The sequence below is a fragment of the Daldinia childiae genome, assembly GCF_008694065.1.
Source record: "Daldinia childiae strain JS-1345 chromosome Unknown Scaffold2, whole genome shotgun sequence".
NCBI lineage: Eukaryota > Fungi > Ascomycota > Sordariomycetes > Xylariales > Hypoxylaceae > Daldinia > Daldinia childiae.
In genome coordinates, this window is record NW_022984643.1 from 1,308,853 (window position 1) to 1,321,927 (window position 13,075).

General features: G+C 47.2%; 5 protein-coding genes across 5 annotated transcripts; 2 read left to right on the forward strand and 3 right to left on the reverse strand.

Annotated features, from left to right (window-relative positions):
* Window positions 1–199: 199 nt before the first annotated feature.
* Window positions 200–704, reverse strand: GL218_01269 (Mitochondrial import inner membrane translocase subunit TIM8; the record flags this gene model as incomplete). Its single annotated transcript, XM_033577732.1, has 2 exons — window positions 200–366; window positions 587–704. 2 exons carry the CDS (start codon window positions 702–704, stop codon window positions 200–202), a joined length of 285 nt encoding a protein of 94 aa, XP_033438446.1.
* Window positions 705–1,252: 548 nt separating this feature from the next.
* GL218_01270 (uncharacterized protein) lies at window positions 1,253–2,948 on the reverse strand (the record flags this gene model as incomplete). Its single annotated transcript, XM_033577733.1, has 2 exons — window positions 1,253–1,285; window positions 1,344–2,948. The coding sequence occupies 2 exons, from the start codon at window positions 2,946–2,948 to the stop codon at window positions 1,253–1,255; spliced, it is 1,638 nt and encodes a 545-aa protein (XP_033439481.1).
* Window positions 2,949–3,858: 910 nt separating this feature from the next.
* Window positions 3,859–6,054, forward strand: GL218_01271 (Alpha-actinin-like protein 1; the record flags this gene model as incomplete). Its single annotated transcript, XM_033577734.1, has 4 exons — window positions 3,859–3,905; window positions 4,000–4,066; window positions 4,128–5,107; window positions 5,157–6,054. The coding sequence occupies 4 exons, from the start codon at window positions 3,859–3,861 to the stop codon at window positions 6,052–6,054; spliced, it is 1,992 nt and encodes a 663-aa protein (XP_033439482.1).
* Window positions 6,055–7,162: 1,108 nt separating this feature from the next.
* On the reverse strand, window positions 7,163–9,447 carry GL218_01272 (Vacuolar protein sorting-associated protein 9b; the record flags this gene model as incomplete). The annotated part of the gene is made up of 3 exons (XM_033577735.1): window positions 7,163–7,345; window positions 7,400–9,089; window positions 9,146–9,447. The coding sequence occupies 3 exons, from the start codon at window positions 9,445–9,447 to the stop codon at window positions 7,163–7,165; spliced, it is 2,175 nt and encodes a 724-aa protein (XP_033439483.1).
* A 1,583-nt stretch (window positions 9,448–11,030) lies between these two features.
* Window positions 11,031–12,986, forward strand: GL218_01273 (putative lipase atg15; the record flags this gene model as incomplete). Its single annotated transcript, XM_033577736.1, has 2 exons — window positions 11,031–12,499; window positions 12,551–12,986. The coding sequence occupies 2 exons, from the start codon at window positions 11,031–11,033 to the stop codon at window positions 12,984–12,986; spliced, it is 1,905 nt and encodes a 634-aa protein (XP_033439484.1).
* Window positions 12,987–13,075: the final 89 nt, after the last annotated feature.

Consider the following 13,075-nt stretch of genomic DNA (forward strand, 5'->3'; position numbering starts at 1 on the left):
TTTTATACGTCCATCTGGCGCCTTTAACCCGGTCCCCGGATACCGCATTGGAGATAGTTCGTTCCACGCAATGCGCTTCTAGCCCTCCAACTCTTGATTCCCGTAGCTATTCGTACAATTCCTCATCATACCTAACGTATTCTCTCATGGCCGGTGCATGTCGATCGTAAAATCCCATATCATCGATTTTCCGCAATATCTAACCTTGGCGCAAGTTCTGCAGATGTTTGACAGTCAACTGGCTCACGTCGATGAAGCGGTTCGCGCAGTTGACCATGCAGCCCTCCTCGCCCTTGTCCAGTTTTCCGCTGCGGACCGTGCCCGTCATGCACTTCCGGAAGCACATGTCGGTTAGGGAGTGAACGGCTGCGGAGGGGGGGGGAGGGAAGATATGTGTTAGCTAGGTGGTTTAACCGATAATTCCGGATTTCTGGGTTTTTTGCGCGGAGGCGGGGGTGAGATGAGGTGAGTGGGTGGATAGGTTAGGTAGGTAGGTAGGTAGGTAGATAATTTGTACAGCAAGGTTGAAGGGTTAGGGTTCTGGAGGGAGAGAGAGAGAGAGAGAGAAACTAGGTACGTAACGTACTGGTCTGGATACGAGCCTTTTGGCCCTCGTTCGCGAAAAACTGGCGCAGCTCGGCCTTGTCGTTCTCGTTCAGCTTGCTGAGGTCGAAGTCGTTGAGATTGATGTTGCCGTCGGCCATTTTTGCGGTGTGCGTATGTGCTTTGAGAAGGTAAGGTAAGGTAAGGTAAGGGATCGCGGCGGTTATGTAAGGGCGAGTGAGTCTGACGCGGGGGGTAGTTTTGTACTGCGAGGTTGGTGAGGGCGATAATGATATCTATTTACTCGAGGACGAAGTAAATTTCCTGGAGGAGCTCTTTTTTTCGTCTTATCAAATTCAATGTGTATTGCTTATCGATAAGACTTATACCCACTCATATATACCCATACTTTGAATATTGAGATTTCATGAAGATTCTGAGCTTTTCACAAGGGATACGCCGAAGGAAGTAGGTGTATGTACTTGTGAATTTATATATTTTTTATATGGTAGTATAAGTTTCCATGTAGAGCCAGCGTTTTCTCTACCTATAGAAAAATTTCAGTTAGTTTACCTTACAAGTTGCTCACGGGATATCCTTTTCATTTCCAACCTCCTTTTGAATCCATATATACAATGACCTAGCCTTGGAGTAACCTGAATTCATCTGTTGAAGAAGCTATAACGTTTTATAAGAGTATAATCCATCTCTAAATGTACTTGTAAGGGTTCATAATGCCATTCTAGAGATTATGTTAGTATAGCCTAAATATTAAATAATCCTAGTGAGGGGATACTGACCGGATCGTAGAGGTTCTTAATTTGCTTCATCAATCCTATCGTGGTGTCATTGCGGCTATACCCGATGTACTTCTTCTTGGCAATACCTAAGCCGTGCTCGGCACTGATACTGCCATTCCTCTTGCTGATCCACTCGTAAACAAACGGCTCGAGAGCCTCCTCTACCTTCTTGTCATATCTTCGCACTGCAATATTTAGGTGTAAGTTGCAATCTCCCATATGACCGTAACCAACAACGTCGACGACAGGGGACTCATCGGTGCCATCCTTTAGCCCTGCGTCTTCTAGCCTCTTCCTAGTATCTTCCACAAGCTGGTACATTTCTTTTATGGGAATAGACACGTCGTATTTGTATACACCACCCCAATGCCCTAAGGTCTCCGTAATACCTTCTCTTTGGCTCCATAGCGACCTGAACTGGGTCTCATCTTGTGCCATGACACCATCGCTGACAATCTCCTTGGTCATGAGATCTTCGAGGAAGCTTTCCAACTTCTCGCTATCATGTTCCGAGTTTGAACCGCTTGTCTCTATTAGACAGTAGAAAGGGTGTTCGCCATCGAGCGGTCGCTTGTTTCCCTTGACCTTGTGAAAAATATCCTGACTCTGGGAATCCATCAATTCGAAGGCAGATAAGATTTCACCAAGCTGCGTCTTAGCTTCTCTGAAAGCCTGCAGGAGCTTATCGTAAGATTCAACACCAAGGAACGCAACATTAACAGCTTTGGATCGTTGGGGGCAGTGTATCGATACTGCAGTAATCATTCCAATGGTTCCTTCTGCGCCAATGAAGAGCTGCTTCAGGTCGTAGCCGGTGTTGTTCTTCCGTAACCTGCTCAAGTCATTCAAGATTGTCCCGTCAGGAAGAACAGCTTCGACGCCTAAGACGGTCCCGTGTAAACTTCCGTACCGCAACAACCGCAGTCCGCCAGCGTTGGTCGAGACATTGCCGCCGATGTGGCAGGAGCCCTTAGCACCAAGGTCTAAGGGGAAGATATAACCCTTCTCGGCAAGGAACTGGTCGGCTACTTCTAGTACGACGCCTGCATCCGCAACTAGGACGCCGATCACTTCATCAAAGAATCGGATCTGGTTCATTCGGCTAGTGCTGACGACGATCTCATCGAATACAGGTACAGAGCCGCCGACAAGACCGGTATTACCTCCTTGAGGGACAACAGCCAACATGTTTTCATTACAATACTTCAGGATCTTACTGACTTCCTCGGTAGATCCCGGTTTCAGCACCAACTTGCAATGACCCTTGTACTTCCGCATCCAGTCCATATTGAATGGTTCTATTTCATCTTCCCCAGCATTTCCGGTTACACCGTCGACGATAGCCGAATCCTTGCCGAGAAGGTTCTTAAAATAGTCCACGTGCTCATTTGTTATCTGAGCAAAACGGCCATCCCGCTTGATTTCGGGGTAGGAATCGGTTGTGAATCCGGCGCATCTTACACTAGATTCTCGGAACCTCCTCGGGGCCGTGCTTGATATACATCGCACAGCAGATGTGACCGGGTTGATAACCGCTATGGATCTTCTTAAACTCGGTATTGCTACCCGGTTCAAAGCGGGAGCGAGTCTTGACCTGCAAGCCATGTCTAAGATGATCAAACCGCTATCACGGACGACGATTATAAAAGTAAAAACATTCAATTGAGTTTTAAGCTTGAACTACTGGGATGATGCAGCAAAAAATAATTAATTCTATGGAATTAGCCGATTCTATAATGGCGGCGAAACTCTATTCCCGGGCAACCGCTTTTTGTAATACCTACTACCTACCTATACGTAGATACATCCGATGTACATAATGCAACAGGCGATAGGTACATTATGAGGTACATAGATCTTACGAGGGACCTCAGCCCATAGATCCACTTCCAACTTAGGAGTCACTCTAAGGCCGAGACCTTGTATTTATCTCCTTATCGATAATTATTAAGACCCCGTAGCGGGGCTGGGAGAATAAGGGGGAGGATCCCCTTAGCAACCAATTATGGACGTTGAAAGAGACAAGAAGAAGTAGACAAAAGTAGACAATGTACACAATCACCAAAGCATTCCCAACTCGGCAGTTCAATGCAACGTTAGCAACACCACGAGAAGAGAAGAGAAACAATGATTATGCAGAATTAATCTGTATTTACTATTATTTGTCCAGCCTCTTAATTGTTGCACGACTTTTAAGCCACCAGTATTTCAACATTTCAACCCGATTCCGCGCTGCGCCGCGCCTGTATCCCGTTACAACATTTCTACAAAGCCGAGATTCCGCAATAAAGGAGACCTTTTCGAATAATAATTCTACCCAACCGATCGGAGCCCGAATTTAAGTATTCGCGATTCACGCCCGCCGTATTCCAGTATCTAAGTCTTCGACTTCTTCCGAAAGCGATAAATAGTCGAAGGCAAAAAAGATCGCAGAAATACGACTTCGAATTGTATCGCGCCCGCTCGTTCTACTTAAGCTGCCCCTGAGCGGCCGGGGGGCCTCGCCTCATCCAAGATGGCTCATCAATGGATTAACGTCCAACAGAAGACGTTTACAAAATGGTTAGCTAGCAAATCTCGATACTTCTTTTATTTATGATGAGAGACATTGTGTCTCGATTGTTAGTAGTAGTAACTAACATGACTGGAATGTTAGGATGAATAACAAGATTTTGCCGAGGGGTTTAGTGGTTAAGGATCTCGTTACTGACCTCAGCGATGCTGTAGGTATACCCGCTGCCAGACTGATATATATGTATTTTAACTGACGATTTTGATTCGTAGGTACTTCTAATACACTTGCTCGAATGCTTATCTAGTGAATCGTTGGGACGATATGCGGCGAAACCGAAATTGCGAGTACAAAAGTTCGAGAATGCGAACACGGCGCTCAACTTTATTAAGTCGAGGGGGATTCAGATGACCAATATTGGTGCAGAAGATGTAGTCGACGGAAATCGCAAAATTATTTTAGGTCTTATTTGGACTCTCATTCTGCGATTTACCATTAGCGATATTAACGAGGAGGGTATGACAGCCAAGGAGGGTCTTCTCTTGTGGTGTCAACGTAAAACAGCCTGTTATGACGAAGTCGACGTTCGGGATTTCAGTACCAGTTGGAACGATGGACTCGCCTTTTGCGCGCTGTTAGATATTCATCGACCCGATCTTATCGACTACGACGCTTTAGACAAATCCGACCACCGAGGGAATATGCAACTAGCATTCGATATCGCTAGTAAGGAGATCGGTATCCCCGATTTGCTAGATGTTGAAGATGTTTGCGATGTTGCTAAGCCTGATGAGAGGAGTTTGATGACGTATATCGCCTACTGGTTCCACGCGTTTTCGCAGATGGAGAAGGTTGAGAATGCTGGCCGACGAGTAGAGAAGTTTGTTAACAACATGCAAGGAGCATGGGAGATGCAGAGCGCCTACGAGAAGCGGATGGCAGAGTTGTTGCGACAGATCAGGGAGCAAGTAGAACAATGGCAACAAGCAACTTTCGAAGGAACGTACGTCGACGCAAAGAGGCAAGCAACCGAGTTCGCATCTTATAAGAGGGGCAAGAAGAGAGAATGGGTTGCCGAGAAGAGTGACCTGGCTACGTTATTAGGAAACATTAAGACTAAGCTTGGTACTTACCGACTTAGAGCCTATGAGCCTCCTCCGGAGCTGTCATTAGAGACTACGGATAGGGAATGGGCTAAACTAACCGAGGCCGAGATGATGCGCGCCCAACTAATTAACGAGACTATTCGAGAGTAAGTTATTCAAGCATAGTTAGTTACCATTCGCTGACCATTACCGCAGTATCAAGAACGCTCTACGTAAATCGTTTGCCGACAAGGCCAACGACTTTGCGCTAGCTCTTAATACAATGCAAATCGCTATCTCGGGTCTCGAAGGAGATGTGGAAGATCAACTTCTGCACGTGCGAAAATTAAGCGATAACCTGCCGCCGTTAGACGCTTACTTGGAAAAGATCGCAGCCGTCGACGCCAAATGTCAGGAAGCTAACATCGAAGAAAACGACTTCACAACTTACACGTACGACGAGCTACTATACGAACTAGGTCTCATCAAATCGTCTGTGCAGAAGAAGCTCGCCTTCCTAGAGAACCAGATGGTGGCGCGCAGCATGACGAACCTAACACCAATCCAGCTAGAGGAGTTCGAGTCCGTGTTCCGATACTTCGACCGAGACGACACGAACTCGTTGGCGGAGCTAGAGTTCTCAGCGGCACTGGCGTCCTTAGGTCTGGTGTTTAGCGAGGACGAGATGCACGACTACTTCGCGGAGACGTCGCGGGGTCGCGACAGAGTCACATTTGAGCAGTTTATCCGATTCATGGTAGACGTGACAGAAGACCAGAACACCGCCGAGCAGGTGTTCCAGAGCTTCCGCGAGGTAGCCGATGGTAAACCGTACGTCACCGAGATGGACCTGCGTCACTCCCTCGTCCCTGACGACGTTATCGAGAAGCTCTGCGAGATTGTGCCTCACCACAATGGCCCTGATATGGCGCAGGACCGCGGCGTCGCCCAATTCGATTATATCAGCTTCATGGAGAAGCTGATTTCTAGACCTGAGCGCCGCGGTAGCGATAGCGCCGGTGCTGCTCCTGGTTCTGCGGGGTCGGGGGCGCCGCTCCAGGATATTACGAATGGCAGGGCTAGTCCGACGAAGAAGGCTAACGGGTATCACTAAATCCCCCAGTCGAGTCGAGTCGAGGCAAGTCGAGCGTGGCCTGACTTATACAAGAGCGCCAGGGCTATTACAAACACACACATACAAACATACATACGTATTTAATAATAAGCAAGGCGAGCAGAGGGAAAGCTCTGGGTTCGAAACCGATCAGCTGCGTTAGACTGCATTTATACTTTTTTCAATGTTGCGGACTACCCCCCTGGGAGGAGAAAGGAGATAATGGAATTGTGGTCGGATTACAAAAAAAAGAACCTTCGCAGGGACGACAATGGCTATCTATGTCGCTACGAAAGCAAATTAATACAGAGAAGGGGAGACGAGAGACATGCATGGAAAGGGGGAAATATGAGGAGGAGGATAAAAAAGCTGACTCGCTAGCTGCGGCTATGAGAGCTTACCTGTGCTATGCTATGCTACGCTATGCTGGGAGGTCTAAGCTTAAAGAGAGAGAGAGAGATTAGGTTAGGCTAGGCTAGGCTACCTTTTTAGGGAACTGCACCACATCGATTGGGCTTCGATGTGTGTGTATGTGTATGTGTGTATGTGTGGTATATTGTGCTGTGAGCCAGCCAGCCAGCCAGCCAGCCCGTTTCACTACTACTAACTTAACTACCTAAGTGTTTCCGTTTCTCGAAAGTCGGCGTTTTGCTTTGCTTTACGAGTTCGAGTTCGAGCCAAGTCAAGTTGAACAAGTCAGGGTCCTGTTGATAGTTTATATATCCCATCCCCCCCTTGATTAATACAATACGAAGATAATAGTTGCACATTGCCATCATTGTTTTATTTTGATGTACCTGTCTGTGTATTATTTGATTTCATTTTATTTTGATGATTTGTAGCTGAGACGTGAGGTATAGTGTAGTGTAAGTGTGTGTGGATTGCCATCAGCGTCTCACTTAGATTCTCTCTCGGACAACTCCCATTGCCTTCCTCTATATAAGACCAAACCCATCCTTCCATCTTAGTTGCGACGTTCCGTCGAAAGAAAAAAAAAACTCCAAAGCCATGCAAAATGCGCTATAGATAGGATCTCACAAACCGTACACGTATGTACGTTTCTAGTAGTCGTAGTCAGTAAAGTCTATATAAAGAACGAACCGGTCGCCTATTCCTTGAAAGCATCCATATCCTTAAGAGCACCAGCTAGCCGACGGTAGTCTCGCAGTAGCTCTAAGACATCGCCAATCCTTAGGTCAGTAGGATTCTGGAGTTCCATAAACTTCTTCTTGGGCGGATCTATTTTTGGTATATCTTTCGGCGGCAGCGCCGTGGCGATATCTGGAAATGCCTAGGCGAGTATGTCAGTATAATAACTCCGTGTGAATATTCGTAAGATTCTCACCGTGGCCAAGTCTCCTCCGTCTGTCGTCTTAGTAGTACTATCCTTCGTAGGTGTCACGGGAATCGTTGCCGCGCGTCCAAACCCGCGCATCATGCTTATTCCTGAGAAACGGTTCATGGGATTCAGAGAATTGCCTAGATTCCGCATCGATTCGACCAAAGCCGGGTTGGTAGATGCAGGCGACGATGTTGCGGTTGGAGTAGGAGTTCTCTCCTTATTGTCCTCCGCGAACAGTACCTTTTTAGAGCTGCTTGCACTCTGAGCACTCCTTGTACTGTCCGTGCTTCGATCCCTTGCCGGCTTTTTACCACCAACAAGGGATAATAATTTATCATCCTTTCCAGGCGTTGGCCTCTCGGGATCCTCGGGTCCCTGTGCGGAATTCCCATCGACAGAAGTATCATCTTCTGGAGGCGGTGTGCCTATGAGCTTCCGTGCCTCGTCTAGGGTTCGCGGGACAACTAGTTCTCGTCCGCTGGCGGAACTATCTCGAAGTTTACCAAGTAAGAACTTATAGCTATCGCCTAGACTGGTTCCGATGTTCTTGAAACCTTGGTCGGCTGTGTTAAACAACGAGTCACTTGCATTCCCAAAAGCCTGGGCTGGACTTTGAATAAGGTCGCTCAACCTGCGGCGTTGGATAGCAGCTCGCAAGCTGTCGGATGACGGCGAAGGTTTTGCACTTTTAGTATTGTCAGGAGTTGATGTTGTTGCGGATAAGCCTGCCGTGTAAGCAGGCGGGAAGGTCTCCGTCCTTTGCATCTCAGGCCGGCTCTCTGATTTTAAGGGGCCCGACGACGCCTCATCTGCTCTAAGACTAGCAAGATCTACTGTTTGTAGGAAAGTGATTGCGGCCTCGAGGTTTGTTAAGCAATATGCGGCTTCTCCCTCCAGTTTCTCTTCCCATCGGAATCTTTGTATGAAATTGGAGTCGCTAATTACACCGAGTTTCTCAGGCGGCATCGTTATTAGCGTATAGATGAGCATCGGCATAATCTCGTCGGCTGACGAGGAAGGGTGGAAGTGAGACAACGTGTCAACGATGCTCTTATGAGCAGCCTTGAGGTGATTGAGCTTGCCTAAGGGGTACCTCTTCTCATGCATCAACATCAAGTCTTTCCGGGCTTGGTCTAAGTATTCTCGAATTTGCTCTTGCTTCTTCATGCGGGCTTCAGGAGTGTCCTCGGAAACTTCTCCGAGGTCAACGCCTAAATCTGCAGGCCCAATACCAACAAGAGCTAAAGCAGCCGTCTTAGATCTAAGCTTGTCGTCCTGCGCCTCATCTTGGGTAGTCCGATGCCGGTATATGCGGTCATAAATCCCTTCGCAAAGCCGTCTTTCAACCGCCTCTTCCAGTAGGATCCTCTTCTGCTCCAGCGCTTTCTTAGCTCGCTTTCTATCAGCAAACTCCTCAGCCGTGAGCATCTGTTGCTCTCCCTTGACTACAGTTTCTTTAGCTTTCTCCTTATTGGCAAAGGATGCCGCTTTGGCTCTTAATAAACTGGCTGCTGAACTTTTAGAATAACTCGACGGGGTTGGCGAAGTTTCTCGCATTTGTCGGGTAGCAAGGCTGTCTATATGGGTTCGGATATGCGAAGCAGCAACGTGATAGAAATCTTGAAATAGCCTAGACAGATGATCGATATTCGGTGGTGAGGGGTGAACCTTAGCGGAAAGCGAGTCGATAAAGCTGAGGTAAAGGTATTAGTCGTGTCCAGGCAAGACCAAGATTCGTCTGAACTCAACTTGTCCGCCTTGCTAATCAACTCAATCGGTATATCGTCCATGTCCACCGAAGCGCGGGGTGCTTCAACTACATCATCAGTAGTTTCTGACTCAAATGTATCCATCTTCTCTTTCTGCCTTTCTGGTGGAGTTTCCTGGGTAATTGTAACGGGCGGGATAGCACCATTCTCTGTGGTATTTGCGCGTTGAGGAGTGGGTCGAGGTTCTTTCGCTTGCGAAGGAGATTGACGAGGGAAAGTGCTCGAGGTTGTAAGCGACCCGGGTTTCGGCTCGGAGCCTTTGGAAGGGGTAGTGGGCGCCATGAAGAAGTATGAGAAGCTAGATGTAATGTTAGTTAAAGAGCTAATAAGGCAATGCAGAAGAACATGAAGTATTTAACAAAGGTATGAAACATGTTGCAGGGACACCATACCTCTCCACTATAGATACGGAAGACACGAGTTGGCTCAGGGTATATCAGATTATGGTAGATAAAAGGAGAGCCATTAGGGCTAAGTAGGGCAAAACATGGATACAGTATGTATCAAGGCCAGATATAATAAGTAATAGCAAAGATTATGAGAGACGGGAACGAATGTGTTATGTTTAGCAGTTGTGTAGGTGTGTAAGTGTGTAAGTGTGTAAATGTGTAGGTGTGCAGATGTGTAAGAGGGAGTTTGGCTATTCCGGGAAGCTCTCTGCATTTGCATGTACAAGTTACTGCCTACTTAGAAACTACACTTAGATACATCTTGTAGCACCTTAGCTAAGTGTAAGGTGGTAGAAACTACGCTCCACATCGATAGGAAGTACATGGCCTAGGTTAAGTTAGTCTAGTTACAAGTACATACATACACTAGCGTAGCCTTGCGTCAGGGGTATAATTCATACATACTTAAATACTCCTATAACAAATATATATATATATAACTATATATATTCTACGTACCTAATGTACCTACCTAATTTAGACATGTTATGTGTTTATATTTTGGACTATTTTGTATTATATCAGCCTACTATATATTGGTTTCGGACACCTCGCTTTAAACGTAGACCTTCCACTTACTGTTCTCAATTAGCACATGATAGGGAGTTACCAACTTATCCTTGTAAGCCTCGCATGTAAGCTGGTAGGTACCTGCTTATTGTACATAGGACCAACGTTCATGCAAGTTGATTGAGATACGGTTACAATAGATTGTGTAGGATAGATATGTATATATGTGCAGCCTGCGAGGTAGATCAGTAAAGTAGATGATAATACCTTTAGATGACACCTATGTGAAATCTCCATATTTGGAATGGATAGAAACTAATATAAATGTTGACAGATCTGCTAGAATGTCTTATTCTTATTCTTATACGTAAACCTAATCCGTATAAGCCAGCATTAATACATACCTTATGTATCCGTATCTTAGGTACCTACGCATGCGGTAATCGAACTTTACTTATGATAGATACTTCGTACCTTGTACTCTTAATCGAGGGCTAGGTACCAAGTACATGTCCAACCTAAATGGTAAGGTAAATGGTAAGGTTAGAGTAAGGCTCGGTGGTCGGAACTTTCATAGCCAACAGCCTAGGTTATGCAACTATATACGCTAGGCTGTCCAGGCTGGACCAATGTTGTCATAGGGAGATAACCCGATAGGCAGCACCACTGTCCACGCGATAACGGCCCCAGGTTCATGTGGGGACTCCAGGTGCCGTGACCACTGGACATACACCTAACCTTACCTTTATCCCATCATTCAACGTTTTGATCTTCACCTCCTATCGAGACTTCTTTTCTTTTTTTTTTTCATCTACATGTTATCTAATCTCTATCCATCAATAACCTTCCAAAACTTTACTACACATTCCTTTTTCCTATTGCCCTGACTCCGATATAAAAGCAGACATGGGTTCGAGGCGGAAACGCCAGGCTTCAACATGTCACTCCGCTGGCAGAGTGACAGCTCAACTGCTCTTGTCGTTCCTCGCAATATCCGCCTCCCCAACAGCTGCTAGCCTTCAGAACCAAGGGGCGACATTCCCAGACACGCCATTACTTACACCTTTAATACCAGAACCGCCGCAACCAGCCGAACATACCTTTACACTACGTCACATATACCATCACGGGACGTACCGCCATCCTGGGCTTCATCGAAGGAAAGACATTCTTGAGCCAGAAGCTGAGGTATGGTTGGCTGGCGAAGATGGACATGCTGCGGAGCGGATAATGCCTTTGAAGGCAAAGAGTCAACCTCGGAAGATTGAGCGTCTAGTCGATCGACGGCCGAGTACTATAGATCCGTTAGTCGCCGAGGCTCGCCAACGAGGTTATGTCATCGCAAGCAGCCCATCCGCATGGGCTGTCGACGATGTCTTAGGCCCCGATGTCACCGATAAAGAGACCGTCTTGACCATGGCGTTGGTCGCGTCCGATGCATATGTGGAGAAACCCGGTATGCCGGATTGGGAAGAGGTTGGAGAGCCGTTCAACAGGAGTGCTGATTTCGGCTGGGAGACCGATGGACTCAGGGGGCATATCTGGGGCGACGAAAATAATTCCACAATCATTATTGGCCTCAAGGGAACGTCGCCGGCTGTTTTCGATGGAGAGGGTACAACCACCAATGACAAGATCAACGATAACCTCTTCTTCAGTTGCTGCTGTGCCCAGCAAGGCCAATGGTCGTGGCACCAAGTCTGCGACTGTGCAACTAGCACTTACAGCTGCAACAACACATGCGTAAAGACCGCTCTACGTGATGAAAATCGATACTATCAGGCAGTAAGGGAATTATACGCAAATGTTACCGAGATTTATCCAGAATCAGATATCTGGGTTGCCGGACATTCACTAGGTGGAGCAGTTAGCTCTCTACTTGGTTTGACATATGGGCTTCCTGTTGTGACCTTTGAGGCCGTCCCCGAGGCGTTGGCAGCCGGAAGATTGGGTCTTCCTGTTCCACCACACGCAGACCCCAACTTTCCTCAGACGCGACAGTACACTGGAACGTATCACTTTGGACATACGGCCGATCCTATTTACATAGGAACATGCAATGGCGCAACCGCCTCGTGTTCTTTCGCAGGATACGCGATGGAGTCGGCATGTCATACCGGCTACGAGTGCACTTACGACACGGTTGCCGACCATGGCTGGCGAGTAGGTATCGGAACTCACAAGATACGATCTGTGATCAACGATGTCATTCGAAAGTACGATGACGTTCCGGAGTGCAAGTTTACACCAGACTGTAGAGACTGCGCGAACTGGAAAATGTACGAGAGCAATAGTACGGATGGGACAACAACCTCGAGTAGCTCTACCACGACTAAGACGCGCACTCGAACAGCTACCTGCCAGACGCCCGGATGGTAAGTAGATTAACGACCCTTTCTAAAACTAGTATAACTAATGACTTATAGGTGGGGTTGTCTTGACGAAACTACAACGACGGGAACTCCTAGCATTACTACTACAAGCAGCTCGACTTCGACCTGCAAAACCCCAGGATGGTTCGGCTGTAAAGACGAGGTTACTACTACTACCACCACGAGTACTACGTCCGTCTCTACCCCCGTCACCACAACCTCGTCTACCACCTGCATATCACCAGGCTGGTGGGGATGTAAAGATAAGACGACTTCAACCGTCAGTACCACCACCACAACCTCCCCGCCCCATGTAATCACCTCGCCCCCGCCAGCACCAACTCCTACTTCCGCCGCCCCCAAACCAGAACCTACGACATCCCACTGCATCAAGAAGAATTGGGTCGGTATGTGCAAGGAATGGGAGAAATGCGCAAAAGACGCCACCGGGGCCGTCGTATGCGAGGAGTGGGTTAATGACGAGATATAGGTGTAGGGTATGCATATGTAAGTTTAGGCATTCGCAGCCATAGATCGAATTGCTTCATTGTTTTGTTTATTCAGTTGGACTAGATTGGG